Source organism: Bufo gargarizans, chromosome 2, assembly GCF_014858855.1.
Source record: "Bufo gargarizans isolate SCDJY-AF-19 chromosome 2, ASM1485885v1, whole genome shotgun sequence".
Classification (NCBI taxonomy): domain Eukaryota; kingdom Metazoa; phylum Chordata; class Amphibia; order Anura; family Bufonidae; genus Bufo; species Bufo gargarizans.
In genome coordinates, this window is record NC_058081.1 from 354,929,990 (window position 1) to 354,947,995 (window position 18,006).

At 44.4% G+C, this 18,006-nt stretch overlaps 1 protein-coding gene across 1 annotated transcript in view; it reads right to left on the bottom strand.

Annotated features, from left to right (window-relative positions):
* Positions 1-18,006, bottom strand: part of ARHGEF37 (Rho guanine nucleotide exchange factor 37) — a 93,990-nt gene that overhangs the window by 14,699 nt on the left and 61,285 nt on the right. The window contains exons 11-13 of the mRNA XM_044280710.1: positions 15,933-16,262; positions 14,131-14,259; positions 9,918-10,113 (exon numbers count right to left, since the gene is read on the bottom strand). Coding sequence (XP_044136645.1) covers positions 9,918-10,113; positions 14,131-14,259; positions 15,933-16,262 — 655 coding nt within the window. The remainder of the gene's footprint in view (positions 1-9,917; positions 10,114-14,130; positions 14,260-15,932; positions 16,263-18,006) is intronic.

Here is an 18,006-nt window from a genome sequence, read left to right on the forward strand (position 1 = left end):
GGGGAGATCACCAATACACATGTGGAGACAACAGGACAGGAATCACCACCCAAACACACAATGGCACACCCCCACAGCAAACACAGACATTTAACATATCCCCAGATAGCTCAAGTCTGAGTGCATATCATTAGGTGAATGGCACTCAGAATACACGAATACAATAATATTAGCTATCTGGGTGCCCTCACAGAACATACAATTTAACCGAACGCATAATAACATAAAATACAATTCTACAGACAGATTTAAGCTGTGCGGCCGGTCTGTCTTCTCCTTTACAGTTACTATGGGCCATAATCCTGAGGCAAGAGGCTTTTAAACAGTCCTCTCCAAAACCCAGTGGCGAGGTTGGTTTCGCCACACATCTCCCCCCCCCAGGGAAGACTAACCAGATACCTGACCTCACGCCGGTCGGTACCTGAGTTAGTCTGGCAGCCCACCCACAACCCAATACTGGACCTGCTGAATTCCGTAGCCTGTCTCTGTCCAGTGAATCCACCAAGATTATATCTGTAGCTGGTACTCCCGGTCTCTGAGTTGCTCCCTGGCTTGGAGTGGAGGTTGCTTTGTGGGCAGGGATCAGCGGTACTCTGCCCTGGTGCCAGCGTTACCACGGAAGAAGCCTGGATCGAGTCTGGTTGTTGGAGGGGGAAACCGACTGTCTGGGGGACAGGACCGACTGTCCCTACCCCCTGTGCTGTAAGTGCAGAGACCACGGTCCCATCTGCACAGTTGTGGGGCTTACTGTCTTCCCCTGGTGCGTTAAGCTGCCGCTGGGGAGAGGGGGTAACGAGCTCCTCTCCCATACATACTTCCAGCCGCTGGGGAGGGCGACCGACCGCCTCCGCTCCCAATACAGTGTCCTGCTGCTGGGGAAAGGAGACTGGGCTCTCTATTCCCTGTAGGACACTCTGCCGCTGGGGGACAGGACCGACTGTCTCTGCCCCCTGTAACTCCGTCTGCCGCTGGGGAATGGAGACTCGGCTCCCAATTCCCAAAAAATCCTGCTGCTGCTGGGGGGCAGGAACAACTACCTCTGCCCCCTGTAACTCAGCCTGCCGCTGGGGAGGGAGGCCGCTGCTCTCCCCTCCCTGCACTTCACACTGCCGCTGGGGAATGGAGACTAGGCTCCCAATTCCCCAAAAATCATGCTGCTGCTGGGGGGCAGGAACAACTACCTCTGCCCCCTGTAACTCAGCCTGCCGCTGGGGAGGGAGGCCGCTGCTCTCCCCTCCCTGCACTTCACACTGCCGCTGGGGAATGGAGACTAGGCTCCCAATTCCCAAAACATCATGCTGCTGCTGGGGGGCAGGAACAACTACCTCTGCTCCCTGTAACTCAGCCTGCCGCTGGGGAGGGAGGCCGCTGCTCTCCCCTCCCTGCACTTCACACTGCCTTCCCGGCACATCACTTTGCTGCTGGGGGGCAGGAACAACTACCTCTGCCCCCTGTAACTCAGCCTGCCGCTGGGGAGGGAGGCCGCTGCTCTCCTCTCCCTGCACTTCACACTGCCGCTGGGGAATGGAGACTAGGCTCCCACTGTCCCGCAACCGTAACCTCCGATGGAGGTCCACCCAACGTGGCAGCTGACCGTCACCTTCTGCCCGGTATAGTAGGGTCTTAGACACTAGATTCCTCACGAACTTCACGTATTTCTCAGCTGGATTGGGTCCGAAGAAGTTCAGCCGCAACCACATCATACGGTCAAATTCCTCCACAGAGTATCTGTACTCCACTGCTGGTTCCATCCTGGTGCTTTTAGGGTCACTGTACTGAGACATGCGTTGCCCTTAAGTTGTAAAATCCAAAGAAATGGTGTCTCCTGTAGCTGTCCTTCTGGCTGTAGGAACGATCCCGCTGCTTGCCACCAATGTAACGGCACCGTTTCAGCAGACAAGGGGTTAAAATCCGTTCCGACAATATGCCCCTTTCCGAGAGACAGGCACAGCTACGGCAGAACACCAAACTCCCGAACTGGATACAAAATAGCACTCCAAACTGGAACCTCGCAAGTAGCTGTCAGCAGGCGAACAGGAAAAGCATTCAGTCGGCTTACACTCCTGGCAATCAGTCTCCAACAGCATACATGGAATCCCCCCAATAACGAGACAAGGCTCCGTGTTGAGGGTCAAGCAGTGCTCTGAAGTGCTGGCACACCCAGCCTGGTTTTTATTACAGTTTGTTGCAGATACAACATATCCCCACAATGCATCATGGTTTCCTCCCCTCTGTCCCGGAGACAACCGAAGACAATCCAATTATCTCTCAGGACAAAGGGGAGATCACCAATACACATGTGGAGACAACAGGACAGGAATCACCACCCAAACACACAATGGCACACCCCCACAGCAAACACAGACATTTAACATATCCCCAGATAGCTCAAGTCTGAGTGCATATCATTAGGTGAATGGCACTCAGAATACACGAATACAATAATATTAGCTATCTGGGTGCCCTCACAGAACATACAATTTAACCGAACGCATAATAACATAAAATACAATTCTACAGACAGATTTAAGCTGTGCGGCCGGTCTGTCTTCTCCTTTACAGTTACTATGGGCCATAATCCTGAGGCAAGAGGCTTTTAAACAGTCCTCTCCAAAACCCAGTGGCGAGGTTGGTTTCGCCACATATACGTTAAACGGATGGCAAAAACATGATGTGAACCCAGCCAAAGTTGTTTTTTCCAGTATCTATGAATGATTTCTTTCCACTCTGTAGTACATTTAAAGGGGTTTTTCTGTTTTAGCAATTCGAGTTTTTTGATTATACAATAAAAAGTTATGGAACTTTCTAATATACTTTGTTTATGAATTACTCATGGTCATCAAGATCTTTGCTTGAGTTCAGTGGATAGGAGTCCATATTTTCCATCCAGAGAAAGAAAATCTGTCCTGGTCATGTGATGAGCACACAGGTGCACAGCTCGTTATAAGATACAGCTCTGATACTGTATACAATAAATGTAATTAGCTGAGCACCTGTTGATCAGCACATGACCAGGACAGATTCTTTTCTCTGAATTCTAATCAATGGCTGAAAGCAGAGATATCAAAAAGAGGAGGAATTGTACACAAATTATAATAACAAAATAGCATACATGTTCACTATACAATGAATAAGGCTACTTTCACACTGGCGTTTTCTCTTCCGTTTTGGAGATCCGTTTAGGGCTCTCACAAGCGGTCCAAAACGGATCAGTTTTGCCCTAATGCATTCTGAATGGAAAAGGATCCGCTCAGAATGCATCAGTTTGGCTCCGTTCCGCCTCCGTTCCGCTTTGGAGGCTTGCAGCTTTTTGGTGTCCGTCTGACAAAACTGAGCCAAACGGATCCGTCCTGGCACACAATGCAAGTCAATGGGGATGTATCCATTTTCTATGACACAATCTGGCACAATAGAAAACGGATCCGTCCTCCATTGACCTTTAATGGTGTTCTAGATCCGTCTTGGCTATGTTAAAGATATTACAAACTGATCTGTTCTGAACAGATGCAGACGGTTGTATTATCTTAATGGATCCGTCTGTGCAGATCCATGAGGGATCAGCACCAAACACGAGTGTGAAAGTAGCCTTATGCGTTGAGCCTAGAAGCCAGTGTAGACTCCATGACAGTTTGCAAGGATGTTAAATGGTAAAGCTCTGTTTACACTGGTGGCATCTGATAGCATTACACGATCAAGGAAATATATGACGGTTTATTTTTGGGATCAGTTGACTTATAATGGGTCTGTCAGGTTTACATCTTAACCAGGTGGACTAGAGCAGCAGCAAACTAACCAACACTGCAGGTAGTAAATATGAGGCATATTAGCCCTGTCTCTGCCCTTAGAATGCCCACACCCACCTGGGAAAGCCTACAACAGGGATCAGCAACCTTCGCCACTCCAACTACAACTCCTAGCATGCAAACATGCTTGGCTGCTAAGTCCCATAGAAGTGAATTAATCATTCTGGGAGCTGAACAGCTGGCGTTTGCTGTTCCCTGGCCTACACCTTACATAAAAGCCACCCATTTTCAGCTCGACACAGACCAAATTTGTCGGGACTGTGTCTAAAAATGTTGGGCAGTCGCTGCAAACTTGAAACTTTTGGCAGACTCTTCCAATTTGCCTGTTATGACCAACCTACATTTGATAGAATAGAATCATTATGACTCTTAAAGAGGGTTTCCTTAGGATAGGCTATCAGCGTATGGTCCTTGGGCATTTCAGCCCCAGGACCTGAACCGATCAGCAGAACATAGGGCAGAGATGTTTGCAGGAAATCTGTGGCCCCTTTATTGTAGAGCCTGTCACAACTAGGTTGGGGTCCATGAGGTTAGACTACACATTGATGGCCTATCACCTGGCGTAATCATCTGTTGCCCGGGCGCCAGGACCCAAACCCTCAGCAATCAGCTGATTGCCACAAATACAACAATATGAAAGACGCTGTGTCTTAGGCCTAGGTAATAAGTCAGTGTTTAGTCAGTGATTCCTATCAGTGATAGTGGGCGAAAACTAGGAGTGGAGCCTACACAGAAATAAGGTTTTGGTTCACAATCACAGATGGAAATTACTGACCAAAACACTGATGTGTGAACTGGGCCTTTTAAGACAATCCGTTTAAAGGAAACCTGTTAGGTCATCTTACCACCCCAAACCATGCCATAATAGATGGCTCGGCAGTCTTTGCAAACATGACCCTGTTTTTTTCCAGATATAGCAAAAGCTATATAAATCTATTTTTAACACAATGTGCATCGTATGCTAATGGCCTGTGAAAATTATGTAAGGAAGAATCATACAGTCCTGTGTCCAACCACACCTCTCCATTCTTGAATGACATCCTGACAGCCACTAGGCACCACCAGGCTCCTGTAAAACTTACGCCTGCGCCATTGCCTTGTACTTTCTGCGCATGCACGGTGCAGCAATGTGCATTCTAATGAAGCTAGGCACAGTACATCTTTCAGAACTGCACATGCACAGCATTTGGGGAAGCCAAATGGTAACTACAGCAGCTGGGGCGGGGATATCAATCAAGATTGGCGAGGCAGAGTTGGACACAGGACAGCATGACTCTTTTGTACAGCATGCACGCCCACTTGACTCTTCACAGGTCATTAGATTACAGCATGTGAAATGGATTTTTAATAAGGGTATGTTTGGAAAGATTGTAAGGTCATCTACTTTGGTGTGGAGGTGAATTATGGTGGTAAAATGGTGGTAACAAAGACTATGATGGTCAACAAAGGAAATTCTAAGATTTATGACTATATTCCTATTCATATCACCTGGAATATTTTCTATTTTCAGAAGTGCATATACTTTACAGTTCACCGATCCAAGATAAAAAAACAGGAACTGTTGCCATAGACCATGAAAAATGACAGTAACAAAGGCAGCGGGCCGATATGACACTTGTCACACATCGTACATGCGCTGACCTTTATTGAAATCATTGGCTTATAAATCAAAGACCAGTGCCAGACCTGCCTGACCTTCTCCAGTGTGAACTCTTTGTGTCATCTGACAGGTATCTATTGGGGTTAGGTGTCTGTTACCAGCAGCATAAAAATATACTTGAAAAGAACTGTCAGATGATAATTAATGATGGGACGAACAGAACCGACAACTGGTCATTTCCTCTATACTGAGAAGGTTCATAAAGGACTTTAACCATTTCAAGGCTGGACGTTTGTGATAACAACAATATTTCACTCTTTGGAATGACATATTCTAAAGGTGAATATTATCCTTCTCAGGCTACATAAGGATCTGTACTGATGTGACACCTTTAAAAGAGCTGCGGTACAAGTGTCCCATACACTGTGCAGACTGTGAAGTGAGGTCCATGTACAGACCTGAGCCCCTGGTATGTGTTTTTTTTTTTTTTTTTTAACAAAATGTAATGGGAAAGCACTCTTATTTTTAAAGAGATAAATAAACAAAAATCTAGAAAATCTATATAAGAAAATACTTCAATGTTGAAAGGTAAGTACATTAGCCCAATAGCTATCTCACCTATAAATCTTCTTTCTTTGTACCGTGTTTTTATAATTTTTTATAGATAAAGTGAATCTCTAGGAGAAAACAGAAAATGTAGATCTTGGCTGGACGTCATTTCTAACATGTTAGTCTACTTTCACACTAGCGTTTTTGGTGGATCTGCAAAAATGCTTCCGTTACAATAATACAACCGCGTGCATCCGTCATGAACTGATCCGGTTGTATTAGGTCTTTAATAGCCATGACGGATTCGTCATGAACTCCATTGAAAGTCAATGGGGGACGGATCCGTTTTCTATTGTGTCAGAGAAAACGATTCTGTCCCCATTGACTAACATTGTGTGTCAGGACGGATTCGTCTTTCTCTGCACCACATCGCAGACAGAAAAACGCTGCTTGCAGCGTTATTCTGTCCGCGATGGGGACGCAATCAAACAGAACGGAATACATTCTGGTGCACTCCGTTTTGTTCAGTTTTGTCCCCATTGACAATGAATGGGGACAAAACTGAAGCATTTTCATCCGCTATTGAGATTCTGTGAAGGATATCATGTTCTAGGGCAGGGGTCAGAACCTTTGGCACTCCAGCTGTTGTGAAACTACAATTCCCAGCATGCTCCATTCATTTCTATGAGAGTTTTGAGAAGAGAAGAGGAATTATGCTGCATGCTGGGTAGTTTCACAAAAGCTTGAGTGCCGTAGGTTGCCTAATCCTGTTCTAGGGGGTCGAGAGAACCCCAGAACACACTACGAGCATACAGAAAACGGACAAACCACAGAGCCAAAACGAGTACATTATTAACAAGTAATGACCAATCACAACTGGCATAATCCTGGACAAACAGGTAGGGTACAGCGGCAGACGTAGAACCGTTGGGCCAAGTGACCAGCTTAACTTAGGGCCAAATCCTATGGGCGTTATTCCAGTGCTCCTCTGCTTTTTACCCTTTAACCCCTGAACAGGGATTTGGTCTTTGCCGCAGGGGAGTAACCAGACTGCAACCTCCTGGGATAGTCCTGGTACACTTGGCCAAAAACCTGAAAGGCAACAGACACTGGTGCATGACACCAGTAGTCTAGGCATGTAACAAAACAGGAACATAGGCAAACAAACAGTAACCAAACAACCTGCAACACAGGAAACTGTTCAGACACAAACCAAGTACCAGAATGCAAGCAACCCCCTGCATGGGTCAGGAACCCAAGCAGAACTAGATACAGGACACATGGCAAACCCAGGAAGACCAGTACATGCAGACAAAGACAGACGCCTGGAAGCTGCACATAGAGACATAGGAGCAATTCCCAGACAAGCTTTGATATGGTGAAATTGACAGACACATAGTAATAAAGTACATATGCTGGAACCCCCGCGGAATGGGGAGCATGGCGTTCACAGTTAGACAAAGCCATAGTGACATCAATGAAATAACAGGCAACCACCCAGGTCAGGAGCGTGCACCCTACAGACAGTAATCCTGGAGACAGACTCATCCCAGGCACACAGCTCACAGAACTAAATAGCTGGGTAATGATAGCACCTGACCACCTGGTAATCAAACACAAACAGACCAGAGAAACAATAACCCTACATGAACACAGAGCATACCAGTTCACACATAGCCACTGAACACTGCAGCCAGCATGCCCCACACAAGCAACCAGCATACACAGGAAAAGTCAACTGCAGCCAGTACGCAAACACATGCAGCCAACCCACATGGCAACACAGCATCACAGTGAACCACACAAGTGCCATATGTGCAACAAGAAGGTCCAAATAGCCCAATGTAATTTTATCAAACAGAATTTCATGCCTTACTTCTGTCTTATTATACACATGGCTAGAGAGTTGAGAACCTGGGAGTATTCTTCTCTAGCCATGAACAATTCCTTCTCACAAAAGTGTCTTCTTTGAGAACAGGGGTGCATAACCTTAGGCCCAGGAGCCATTCTGCGTCGCCACAATCTGGACACAGACATGTCTGGTTGAGTCTGGTGGCTGCTCACATGTAGCTTCCAACTCAGAGATAAGAGAAATAACACAGCTCAGGAGCAGGCATGTTTGAGTACTAGTGGTCCACTGGGTGGTCAGAATAAGAGAACAGGATCCTTTGACCTTTGTGAACTGAAATGCTAGGCTGTTTCTACATAGTCTACATTAGAGAAAGTGGCATACAAGTATGGTCTCTTCCTCTCTGGAGAGCCGAATGGGAACCACGACTCTCCTGACAGGTGAGAATCAGAGGAACCCACACCCATTAGATATTTATGGAATATACATACTATACCCCTATACTTTTTATTCCAGCCCATGGCGGTGGTTACATTTTATGTAGCCCTCAGACAAAAAAATGTTGTGCATCCCTGTTTTAGATATAGGAGTTAGTTAACTGTACATTTAGAACTGTTAATTTACATAATTACAATAATGTTCAAATGTTTGGGGCTTCTGAATGGTTTTCTGTTTTTTTTTCCAAGTTGTTTCTCATGCAACAGAAAAAAAAAATCAAAAGTGGATTTTAAAAAGTGTAAAAACATATCCTAAAAATATCCTAAAAAGTATGTAAAAATAGTGGGTACTGTACTGCATATTTTTTTAGGGCCCCACAGCAAAACATACAATGGTCCCCCTCCTCCCCACCCAGTTTCCCAGTATGCGTGTGTCAGGCACTCCCAGGCAATGCCTCGGATTTCTGATGAATGTATGTGTTTTTGTTTTGTTTTGTTTTTTAATTTTTTGTATTTAGCGCATGACATTTTAATTAAAAACAAAGGGGGAGACTTATCAAACTGGTGTAAAGTAGAACTGGTCTAAAGTCGATTCCACTTTTTATTTTCCAAAGAAACTGTAAAAAATTAAATGTGGAATATGATTGGTTGCTATGGGCAACTAAGCCAGTTCTACTTTACACCAGTTTGATAAATCTCCCTCAAAGTGTAATAAAAAAAGGTTCCCCCTGGCCTCATCATCATTTGATGGCACACATTTGGAACAGCTCAATGTATTTAAATCAAACTGCCATGAATACATTGATAAATCTCCTGCTTCCATTCTAGTACAAAGCAGCCTGCCTGAAGCCACCACTAGGGGGAGCACAGTTGATAGGAGTTTATACAACTACCATGGAAGCTTGCATTGAGGTCCCCCTAGTGGTGGCTGCAGGTCGGAAAGAAGGAGTTCAGTGCTGCCCCCCCCCCCCCCCCCCCCCCTTCCCCACGCCCCAAAGTAGTTAGGGGTCTGCCTACATTGAAGGCATACTACTGTTGTACTGTAACATAGTAACATCATGAAGATTTCTATATTGGACCTCTTCTACTTGGTGAACACTAATACTTTTATAATGTACAGTTGGGAACCTGTCATCAGCTTTATACTGCCCATACTAACGGCAGAATAAAGTAGGGAGGTGAGTTGATTTCAGCGGTCTGTCATTTATAAGTTAAAAGTAAGTGGTTGCCGAGAACCAACATCACAATCATTGCAGACTGGGCCTGGAAAAGAGTCACAGCCACCTGAGAAGAGTCCTGGTTATTCATAAATTCCTGCTCTCCCTGCCCACCTGCTGATGACTGACAGTCTTCTACCTAGTTTTCTCTCTTTCTGTCTAGGAGAGAACTGCCAATCATTAGCAGATAGGTGAGAGTGCAGGAGATTAGGAATAACCAGGACTCTTCTCGGGTAGTTTTGACTCTTTTTCCAGGCCTGTGCTGCAATATTATGATGCTGGATCTCGGCAACCACTTACTTTTAGCTTATGGGTGACACACCGCTGAAATCCGCATTTCTGTCACTAATTTATGCTGCCCTCAGTGAGGTCAGCATAAAGTTGATGACAGGTTCCCTTTAAACAGTATAAAACAGCTTTAACAGCTTCAAAATCACTGTAGAATCTGTCTCTGAACTGTACCTCCGGTGTCAACAAGCCATCTGTTTTTATTTCCCTTGGTGTCTCCACGCTGGATGACAGCCACCACCTCACCATGACGGAGTGTGAGTTCCATTTCGCGGGTGCCCTTCACAGCGCTCATCAACTGGTAGAGCTTTTCTGGACTGTATCGTTTCAATAGCTGCTGGATTTGCCGTTCAATGGCTGGAATATGCTCCTAATATAGGTGAAAGCAGAAATGGGGCAATATTTAAGTATTTACAACACTTGTCATAGATACATAGAAGACCGATGGCAGAAAAAGACCGCATGGTCCTTTCTAGTCTGACTTTATATTATGTCCCTTTTATTTTTGTCTTATAGATATACAGTATGTTTCTCTCAGACATGTTTAAAGTTAATCCATCACCAGCGACCTCCCTATCTGTTTGCGTAGGCACATAGCTGTGGCTCAGTTGATTAAAATTGTGTTTTTCTTATGATGATCCCGTTCCTGGGATATAATACTTTTTCTTAATATGCAAAGTAGGCCTTTAGTGCAATGAGGGTGTCACCATTGCTCTTGATTCACCCAAGCTACACTCATTTCTGTGACCAGACCCTCCCTCACTGCTTTGCTTGACAAGGCCATCAGTGGCAAAGTAGCAAGGGAGGGGCAGGTCACAGAAATGAGAGGAGCTTGGGAGCAACAAGAGCAATGGTGATGCCCTCAAAGGCCTAATCTGCATATTAAGAAAGTAACATCACTCGGGAATAGAATCTTGGATCAACAAAAGAAAAACAGCACTTAAATCAGGTGAACTATAGCTATGTATCTATGCAAGCAGTTGGACAGGGAGGTCGCTGGTGAGTTTTCTTTTAGAGCTGACTTTCCAACCACATTTGCTTGAAGGTTTAGTCCCTTGAGGTCTATTTTGGGTCTTAAATGGGTTTTCCAATTTTTTTTTTCTTATTTGGCAGAGAGCAGGGGATAAAGTAAAGCAATAAAGTCATTAAAAAACCTTACTCACTTTTTAAATGTCCTGCCAGTCCCATGCAACTCCGCAACTCCTCTGGTTTTAGCTTCTCTTGTCCCCAATGGCCCACGTTCCACTCATCATTTATGTGAACCGCTGCAGCCAATCATGGCCTCAATGGTCACGTGTGGAACTTGAAACCTCATTTGATCACTGGTATAAAGCTTTGGAATACTTAATATTCCAAAGCATTATTGTCCCTCAGTGTAGTATTGATAGCCAATCTATTACCTCTTGCAAATACTTAAAGGGGTTGTGCGGGTTTAGAGCTTAACCCGGGCACATCCCCTTCTTCCCCCACTCAGCCCCTCATGACATGAGCATCAGAGCATTTCCGGCACTAATGCATACCTCCCAACCGTCCCAGCTGCCGGCGGGACAGCCCCGGATTTCAGTGGCTGTCCCGCTTTCTGGCACCTGTCCATGCTTCCATAGCAGGGGGCAGGGCCAGCCTGAAGCTCTGTGTTTCCTGCTGTTGGTGTTGCTGGGGAACGAGGTAAGTATGTGGGGTTTTTTTTTTTTTTACTGACTGTGAAGGGGGCACTTTACTGGGCATATTACTGTCAGCGGGTACTGGGCATATTGTCAGAGGACACATATCTGGGCATAGGTACCATGAGGGGGAACATATCTGGGCATAGGTACCATGAGGGGGAACATATCTGGGCATAGGTACCATGAGGGGGAACATATCTGGGCATAGGTACCATGAGGGGGCACCTTTCTGGGCATAACTACTGTGAGGGTGCTCATATCTGGCCATAACTACTGTGAGGGGGCACAATGTGGGCATAACTACTGTGAGGGGGCACATATCGGAGTATAACTACTGTGAGGGGGCACATACAGTATCTTGGGATAACTACTGTGAGGGGGCACCTATCTGAGCAAAAATACTGTGAGGGGGCACATATCTGAGCATCGCTACTGTGAGGGGCACATATCTGGCCATAACTACTGTGAGGGGGCACATATCTGGGCATTGCTACTGTTAGAGCCACAAATCTGGCCATAACTACTGTGAGGGGGCACAATGTGAGCATAACTACTGTGAGGGGGCACAATGTGAGCATAACTACTGTGATGGGGCACATATCGGAGCATAACTAGTGTGAGGGGGCACATATCGGAGGATAACTACTGGCACATATCTGGTCATAACTACTGTGAAAGGGGTACAATGCTGGCATAACTACTGTGTGGTGGCATGCGGAATAATTACTATGTGGGGACATTTAGGGGACTGGGTGGGATTAGGTGGTTAGTTATGTTTTGGGCGGAGTTAGAGTGCTAAAAATCTTTGCTGTGGCGCGCTTTGCGCGGTGCACATAATGTCCCTCTTCCTTCTTTTCAAAAGTTGGGAGGTATGCTTTGCCCTAGCCTGTAAAAGCCCACCCATCAGTGCTGCTGACGTCACCGGAAACACTGCTAGTCAGAAGCCTCCACCTAGCAATGAAAAATGTGAACAAAAAAAAACCTCGACCTACGCTATACAGCGCAAGAGAAGGGTGCCTGCCTGGGTGAAAATGGGGATATGTCCGGTTCAGCGCAGAACCTGGACAACCCCTTTAAAGGTAAATCTAGGCATGTAATATTATACCCTTAAATGCTTTGCCCCATCACAAGTTTCGTTATATGACAGCCACAGATCCCTTAGGACAGCTGCAATGCCTTGGCCCCAGTGGGTTAGCACTCAGGGGTCTAACAAAGTTCCTCACGTCTGCCTTAAAGGGGTTGTGTCACTTAAGCAAATAGCATTTCTTATGTAGAGGAAGTTAATACAAGCCACCTATTAATGTATTGTTATTATCCATATTGCTTCTTTTGCTGGCTGGATTAATTTTCCCATCACATTATACTCTGCTCGTTTCCATGGTTACGACCACCCTGCAATCCAGCAGCGGTGGCCGTGCTTGCACACTATAGTAAAAAGCCCCAGCCTATTTGGTCCCACGGTTCCAGCCACCAGAGAGGCCAGCGCTTTTTCCTATAGTGTGCAAGCACAACCACTGATGCTGGATTGGAAACGAACAGTGTATAATGTGATAGAAAAATTAATACAAAGGAAAGGAAGCAATATGGATACTAACAATACATTAGTAAGTGCCTTCTATTAACGTCCTCTACATAATAAATGCTTTTTGCTGAAGTGACACAACCCCTTTAAGGTAGACATGACAGATTTTGTTAGGCCCCTGACTGCCATGTTAACCCATTGGGGCTAAGGCATTATAGCTGTCCTAAGGGAATTGTGGCTGTCATATACCAATACTTACAATGGGGCCAAGCATTTAAGGGTATAATATTACATGCCTAGCTTCTCAGGGCATTACACAGCGTTCCCATGGCACAAATTTAACTCTCTTTCCCTCTGTAAAACACTGCCACTGGTGTCATCTAGTAATGCTATACAACTTCCCCAGAGTATATGATAGAAAACACATGCAAGAAAAAAAGTTGCATGTGAGGTCACTAATACTATCATTATTTAAAGGGTTTCTGTCATGAGAAATAACGTTATGTAGCTGACTGACATTAGCGATGTGCTAATGTCAGCAGTACATAACAGTGTGCTTTATAACTCCCTGCCTGCTGCCGTTCTCTTAAAATAAAGACTTTTATAATATGCTAATGAGCCTCTAGGGGCTAGTGGGGCGTTGCTGCAGCACCTAGAGGCTCCGTCTTCTCACCCATTGGGACACCCGTGTACAGTTGATTGAGTTCTCCTCAGTGTCCCGTAAATCCCGCTTCTGAGCCGTCCCGTTTAGTATTCGGCGCAGGCGCAGTGAGTGAAGGACGCTCTCCTGCTGCCGGCTTCCTTCCTTCGGCGCAGGCGCATTGAGGAAACAGGGAGCAGGAGCGCGTCCTTCACTCACTGCTCCTGCGCCGAATACTAAACGGGACGGTGCAGGCGCAGGATTTACGTGATACTGAGGAGAACTCGGACGTCAATCAACTGTACATAGGCATGCCAAAGGGTGCGTAGACCGAGCCTCTAGGTGCTGCAGCAATGCCCCATATTTTAAGTCTTTATTTTAAGAGAACGGCGGCAGGCAGGGAGTTATAAAACATACTGTTATGTACTGCTGACATTAGCACATCGCTATATCAGTCAGCTACAAAACGATTTTTCTCATGACAGAAACGGTTTAATACTCCTAATTACATTGACAGAAAAACAGTCCTTGCAAGCAGAAAATTTCCAGGCTGGAGCTTACCTGTGGTACTGGGACTGGTAATTCTTCATCAAATTTCTTTGTGAATTCATTGAGCAGTGATGTTGAATTGGAAATGTAGTTTTCAACCCATCTCCTAAAATTGGCCTCTGGAACTGTACGGCACTGCATCTATAAAACAATATTATAGTGCATTACAAGGGCTTTAAATATTTCATGGATTAGTGATAGTGAGTAAAGATAACATACAAATTTATGAAAAAAAATGCATACTTACATATGGTTCTTTAGATCATCTCTACAACAATCCCTAATACATCAAATCCAACACCACTAGTAATCAATATGTAATGTCCATACAAGAAGAGTACAAATATTTGCTGTCTGCCTACTCTTCTCCCTTTTCCATCCTTCTTCTTCTTTCACACGGATCATCTCTCCCATCATTCCAGGGTCAGACTGGCCCACCAAAAGATCCTTTTGTGGGTGCAGTCTTTAATGCCATAGTGAGCCCCCAAAGGTCCAGGAGAAAAGACCAATTTGGAGTTGCCATTGGGGTCTATTTCTTCGATTTAAAACCATAGGGAGTAACGAGGTGGGGGCAAGTGGGGCATGTGCCCTGGGCATAGAGGTTTTAAACAGTTGATTAGGCTGAGCTGTGTAGGAGGAACATGCAGGTCCAGGAATCAGCCCTCCTCCTACACAGCCCAGAAGTGCGATGCATGTGACCGCATCTGCTGCTGGGAAACGATCATCGGGGAAATGTATTTGTGAGAATTTGTGTTTCTTTTGGTTTTTACTTTATTAATGAAGCTGTAGGAGCATTACTGAAAGGGACTAAATTTGGGCATTACTAATGTGAGGGGGCACAATGTGGGCTAACTATAGTTAGGGGGCACAATGTGGCCATTACTACTGTCAGGGGCCACAATGAGGGCATTACTACTGTGAGGGGGCACAATGTGGGCAGTACTACTGTGGAGGAAGCACAATGTGGGCATTTCTACTGAGACAGGGCACAATGTGGGCTCACTACAGTGAGGAGGCACATGTGGGCATTAATACTGTGAGTTATGGCACAATGTGAGCTAACTATAGCGAGGGAACACAATGTGGGCATAATTTCAGTGTAAGGCATAATGTGGACTTACCCAATCCTACCCAGTGCCCTTAGGGTTATGGGTGAATAACTTAAAACATAACTACTAATAATAACCATATGATTATTTTTATGGTTGTTTTAGGTGTAAAATAGTCGCAAGCCCCCTTTTAGAAACGAAGTAAAAGTGGGAATGCACACATTGTGCCCCCTCACAGTAATTATATCCACATTGTGATCCCTCACATTAATTATGTCCACAATGTGGACACAATCTGGGCATTACTACTGTGAGTGGGCATAATGTGGGCATTACTAATGTCAGGGGGCACAATGTAGTCTTAACTAATGTGACAGGGCACAATGTGGACATAACTACTGCAAGGGGTCATAATGTGTTTTTTTATCTTGGATCGGTGAACTGTAAAGTATATGCACTTCTGAAAATAGAAAATATTCCAGGTGATATGAATAGGAATATAGTCATAAATCTTAGAATTCGCTTTGTTGCCTATTATAGTCTTTGTTACCACAATTTTACCACCATAATTCACCTCTACGCCAAAGTAGATGACCTTACAATCTTTCCAAACTTACCCTTATTAAAAATCTATTTAACATGCTGTAAACTAATGACCTGTGAAGAGTCAAATGGGCGCGCATGCTGTACAGAAGAGTCATGCTGTCCTGTGTCCAACTCTGCCTCGCCAATATCTGAGCATGTATATATAATATTTTTTTTTACCTGCGAAGCATGTTCTTCTGCTGCAAAACATGCTTGAGCAGCCAGATCTTTCTGCACAGCAATGAAACTGAGGAAAATATTGTGAAGCAACTGATAGGACAGCAAAATGCAGTTAGGTAGCTCTGATAGTAGCATTGAATGGATGGCCTTGTAGTTGTTTACAATGTCCTCTTCTTCCCACGTCATCCTTCCAGTTTCACTGTACCTCTCCTCCAGGTTCTCATAGTCTAAAAGTTTGTCCAATCTCTTCCGGATCAAGTTCTTGGGTCCCCTTAAACACTCGGAAAGGTTAGTAAGAGGCTGCAGGACCATCATTTGCAGTTTTCTTTTCTGCAAGAAGTAGGTGATGTCAGAGCTTCGAGAACAAGGCGCATAGGAAAGTCATCTCAATTGCAACCATTTACATACACAAAAAATTAAGTACAGCTGCTAAACATTACAATTAGCAAAGCGAATGCAATAGCTCACACTTTCACCATATACTATAAAATCAGAAGTTAGAACAATCGCAATTAGCAAGATATTGGTATTTTCTATTTTGTTGAGGTGGCCATTTTTGTACAAGTAAGGACAGGAAGTGCAGTCATAATGGTTGTTCTTAAAAAATTGGCACTTTTCTATTGATCAAACAGGCTAAAAAACATGATAATCTTTTACAGAGAAGCTAAGTCATAAGGGACAACCAAAGCACTTTTGCAAAAACGGCTACAAAAACAGAACAGAGAAGTGGTAAGAAAAATGTACACTGGTACAGTTATGTGCAAATAATAGCAGTGTTTAAAACAACTGAGAAAAAGATCAATCCTCTTAATAGCATTTTTTGAATCCCAAATAATAAATCCCAAATACATTTAATCCCTAATAATAAAAATAAACAAAATATACATTTTTAAGCTGAAAATAAAAAAAGGAACAGAAGGCTTTTCAGAAAAATAGCAGTGTTTGCATTTTCAGTTACCAACTGGAATATTTCCACTATAAACTTAAAATTGTTTACCGATTTAGCTTTTCTGTTAATCACTTGAACTAATATTTAGTTGTAAAACCCTTATTTCTGATAACTGCTTTACATCTGTGTGGCGTGGAGTCAACTAACATCTGACACCTGCGAACGGATATTCCAGCCCAAGCTGACTGGACGACATTCCACAGTTCTTCTGCATTCTTGGGTTTGGCATCAAAAACAGCATTTTTGATGTCACTCCACAAATTCTCAATCAGATTGAGGTCTGGAGATTTGGCTGGCCACTTCATAACATCAATCCTGTCGGTCTGGAACCAGGATGTTGCCTGCTTGCTGGTGTGTTTGGGGTCGTTGTCCTGCTGAAACACCTATTTCAAGGGTATTTCTTCTTTAGCATGAGGCAACATGACCTCTTCCAATAGGTATGCGATAAATGGGCCCGACTCGAGAGTATGAGAAACATCCTCAAACCATTATCCTTGCACCTCCATGTTTTACAGTCTTCAAAGTGTACTGTGGCTTGAATTCAGTGTTTATAGGTCATCTCACAAACTGTCTGCGGCCTTTAGACCCAATAAGAACAATCTTGCTCTCATCTGTCCATAGAATATTGCGCCACTTCTCTTTAGGCCAGTCAGCGTGTTCTCAGCAATGGTACTTTGCGCTGGTTTCTTGCAAACAGTTTATCTTCATGTAGGCATCTTCTGATTGTTGCAGTACTCACAGGTATCTGAGGATCTTCTTTGATTTCCCTGGAGCTGATCCTTGGATGCTTCTTTGCCATTCTTGGTATTCTATGATCTACACGGATGGTAGTATTTATTTTCCTACCACGTTTTTCGGGTTTTGTTTGCCATTTTAAAGCATTGGAGATCACTTCAGCTGAGCAGCCAATTATTTCCTGCACTTCTTTATATGTTTTCCCCTCTCCAATCAACTTCTTGATCAAAGTTCTTACTTCTTCTGTACAATGTCTAGAACGGCCCATTTTGCTCACTGAGCAAGGGCTAAAACCAGCAGGTACAACATTTGCTGCTCTCCTTCTTTAAATAAGAGCCATAATTGATACCCATTCTTCACAGAATGAATGACCACATTAATTGAGCTTGA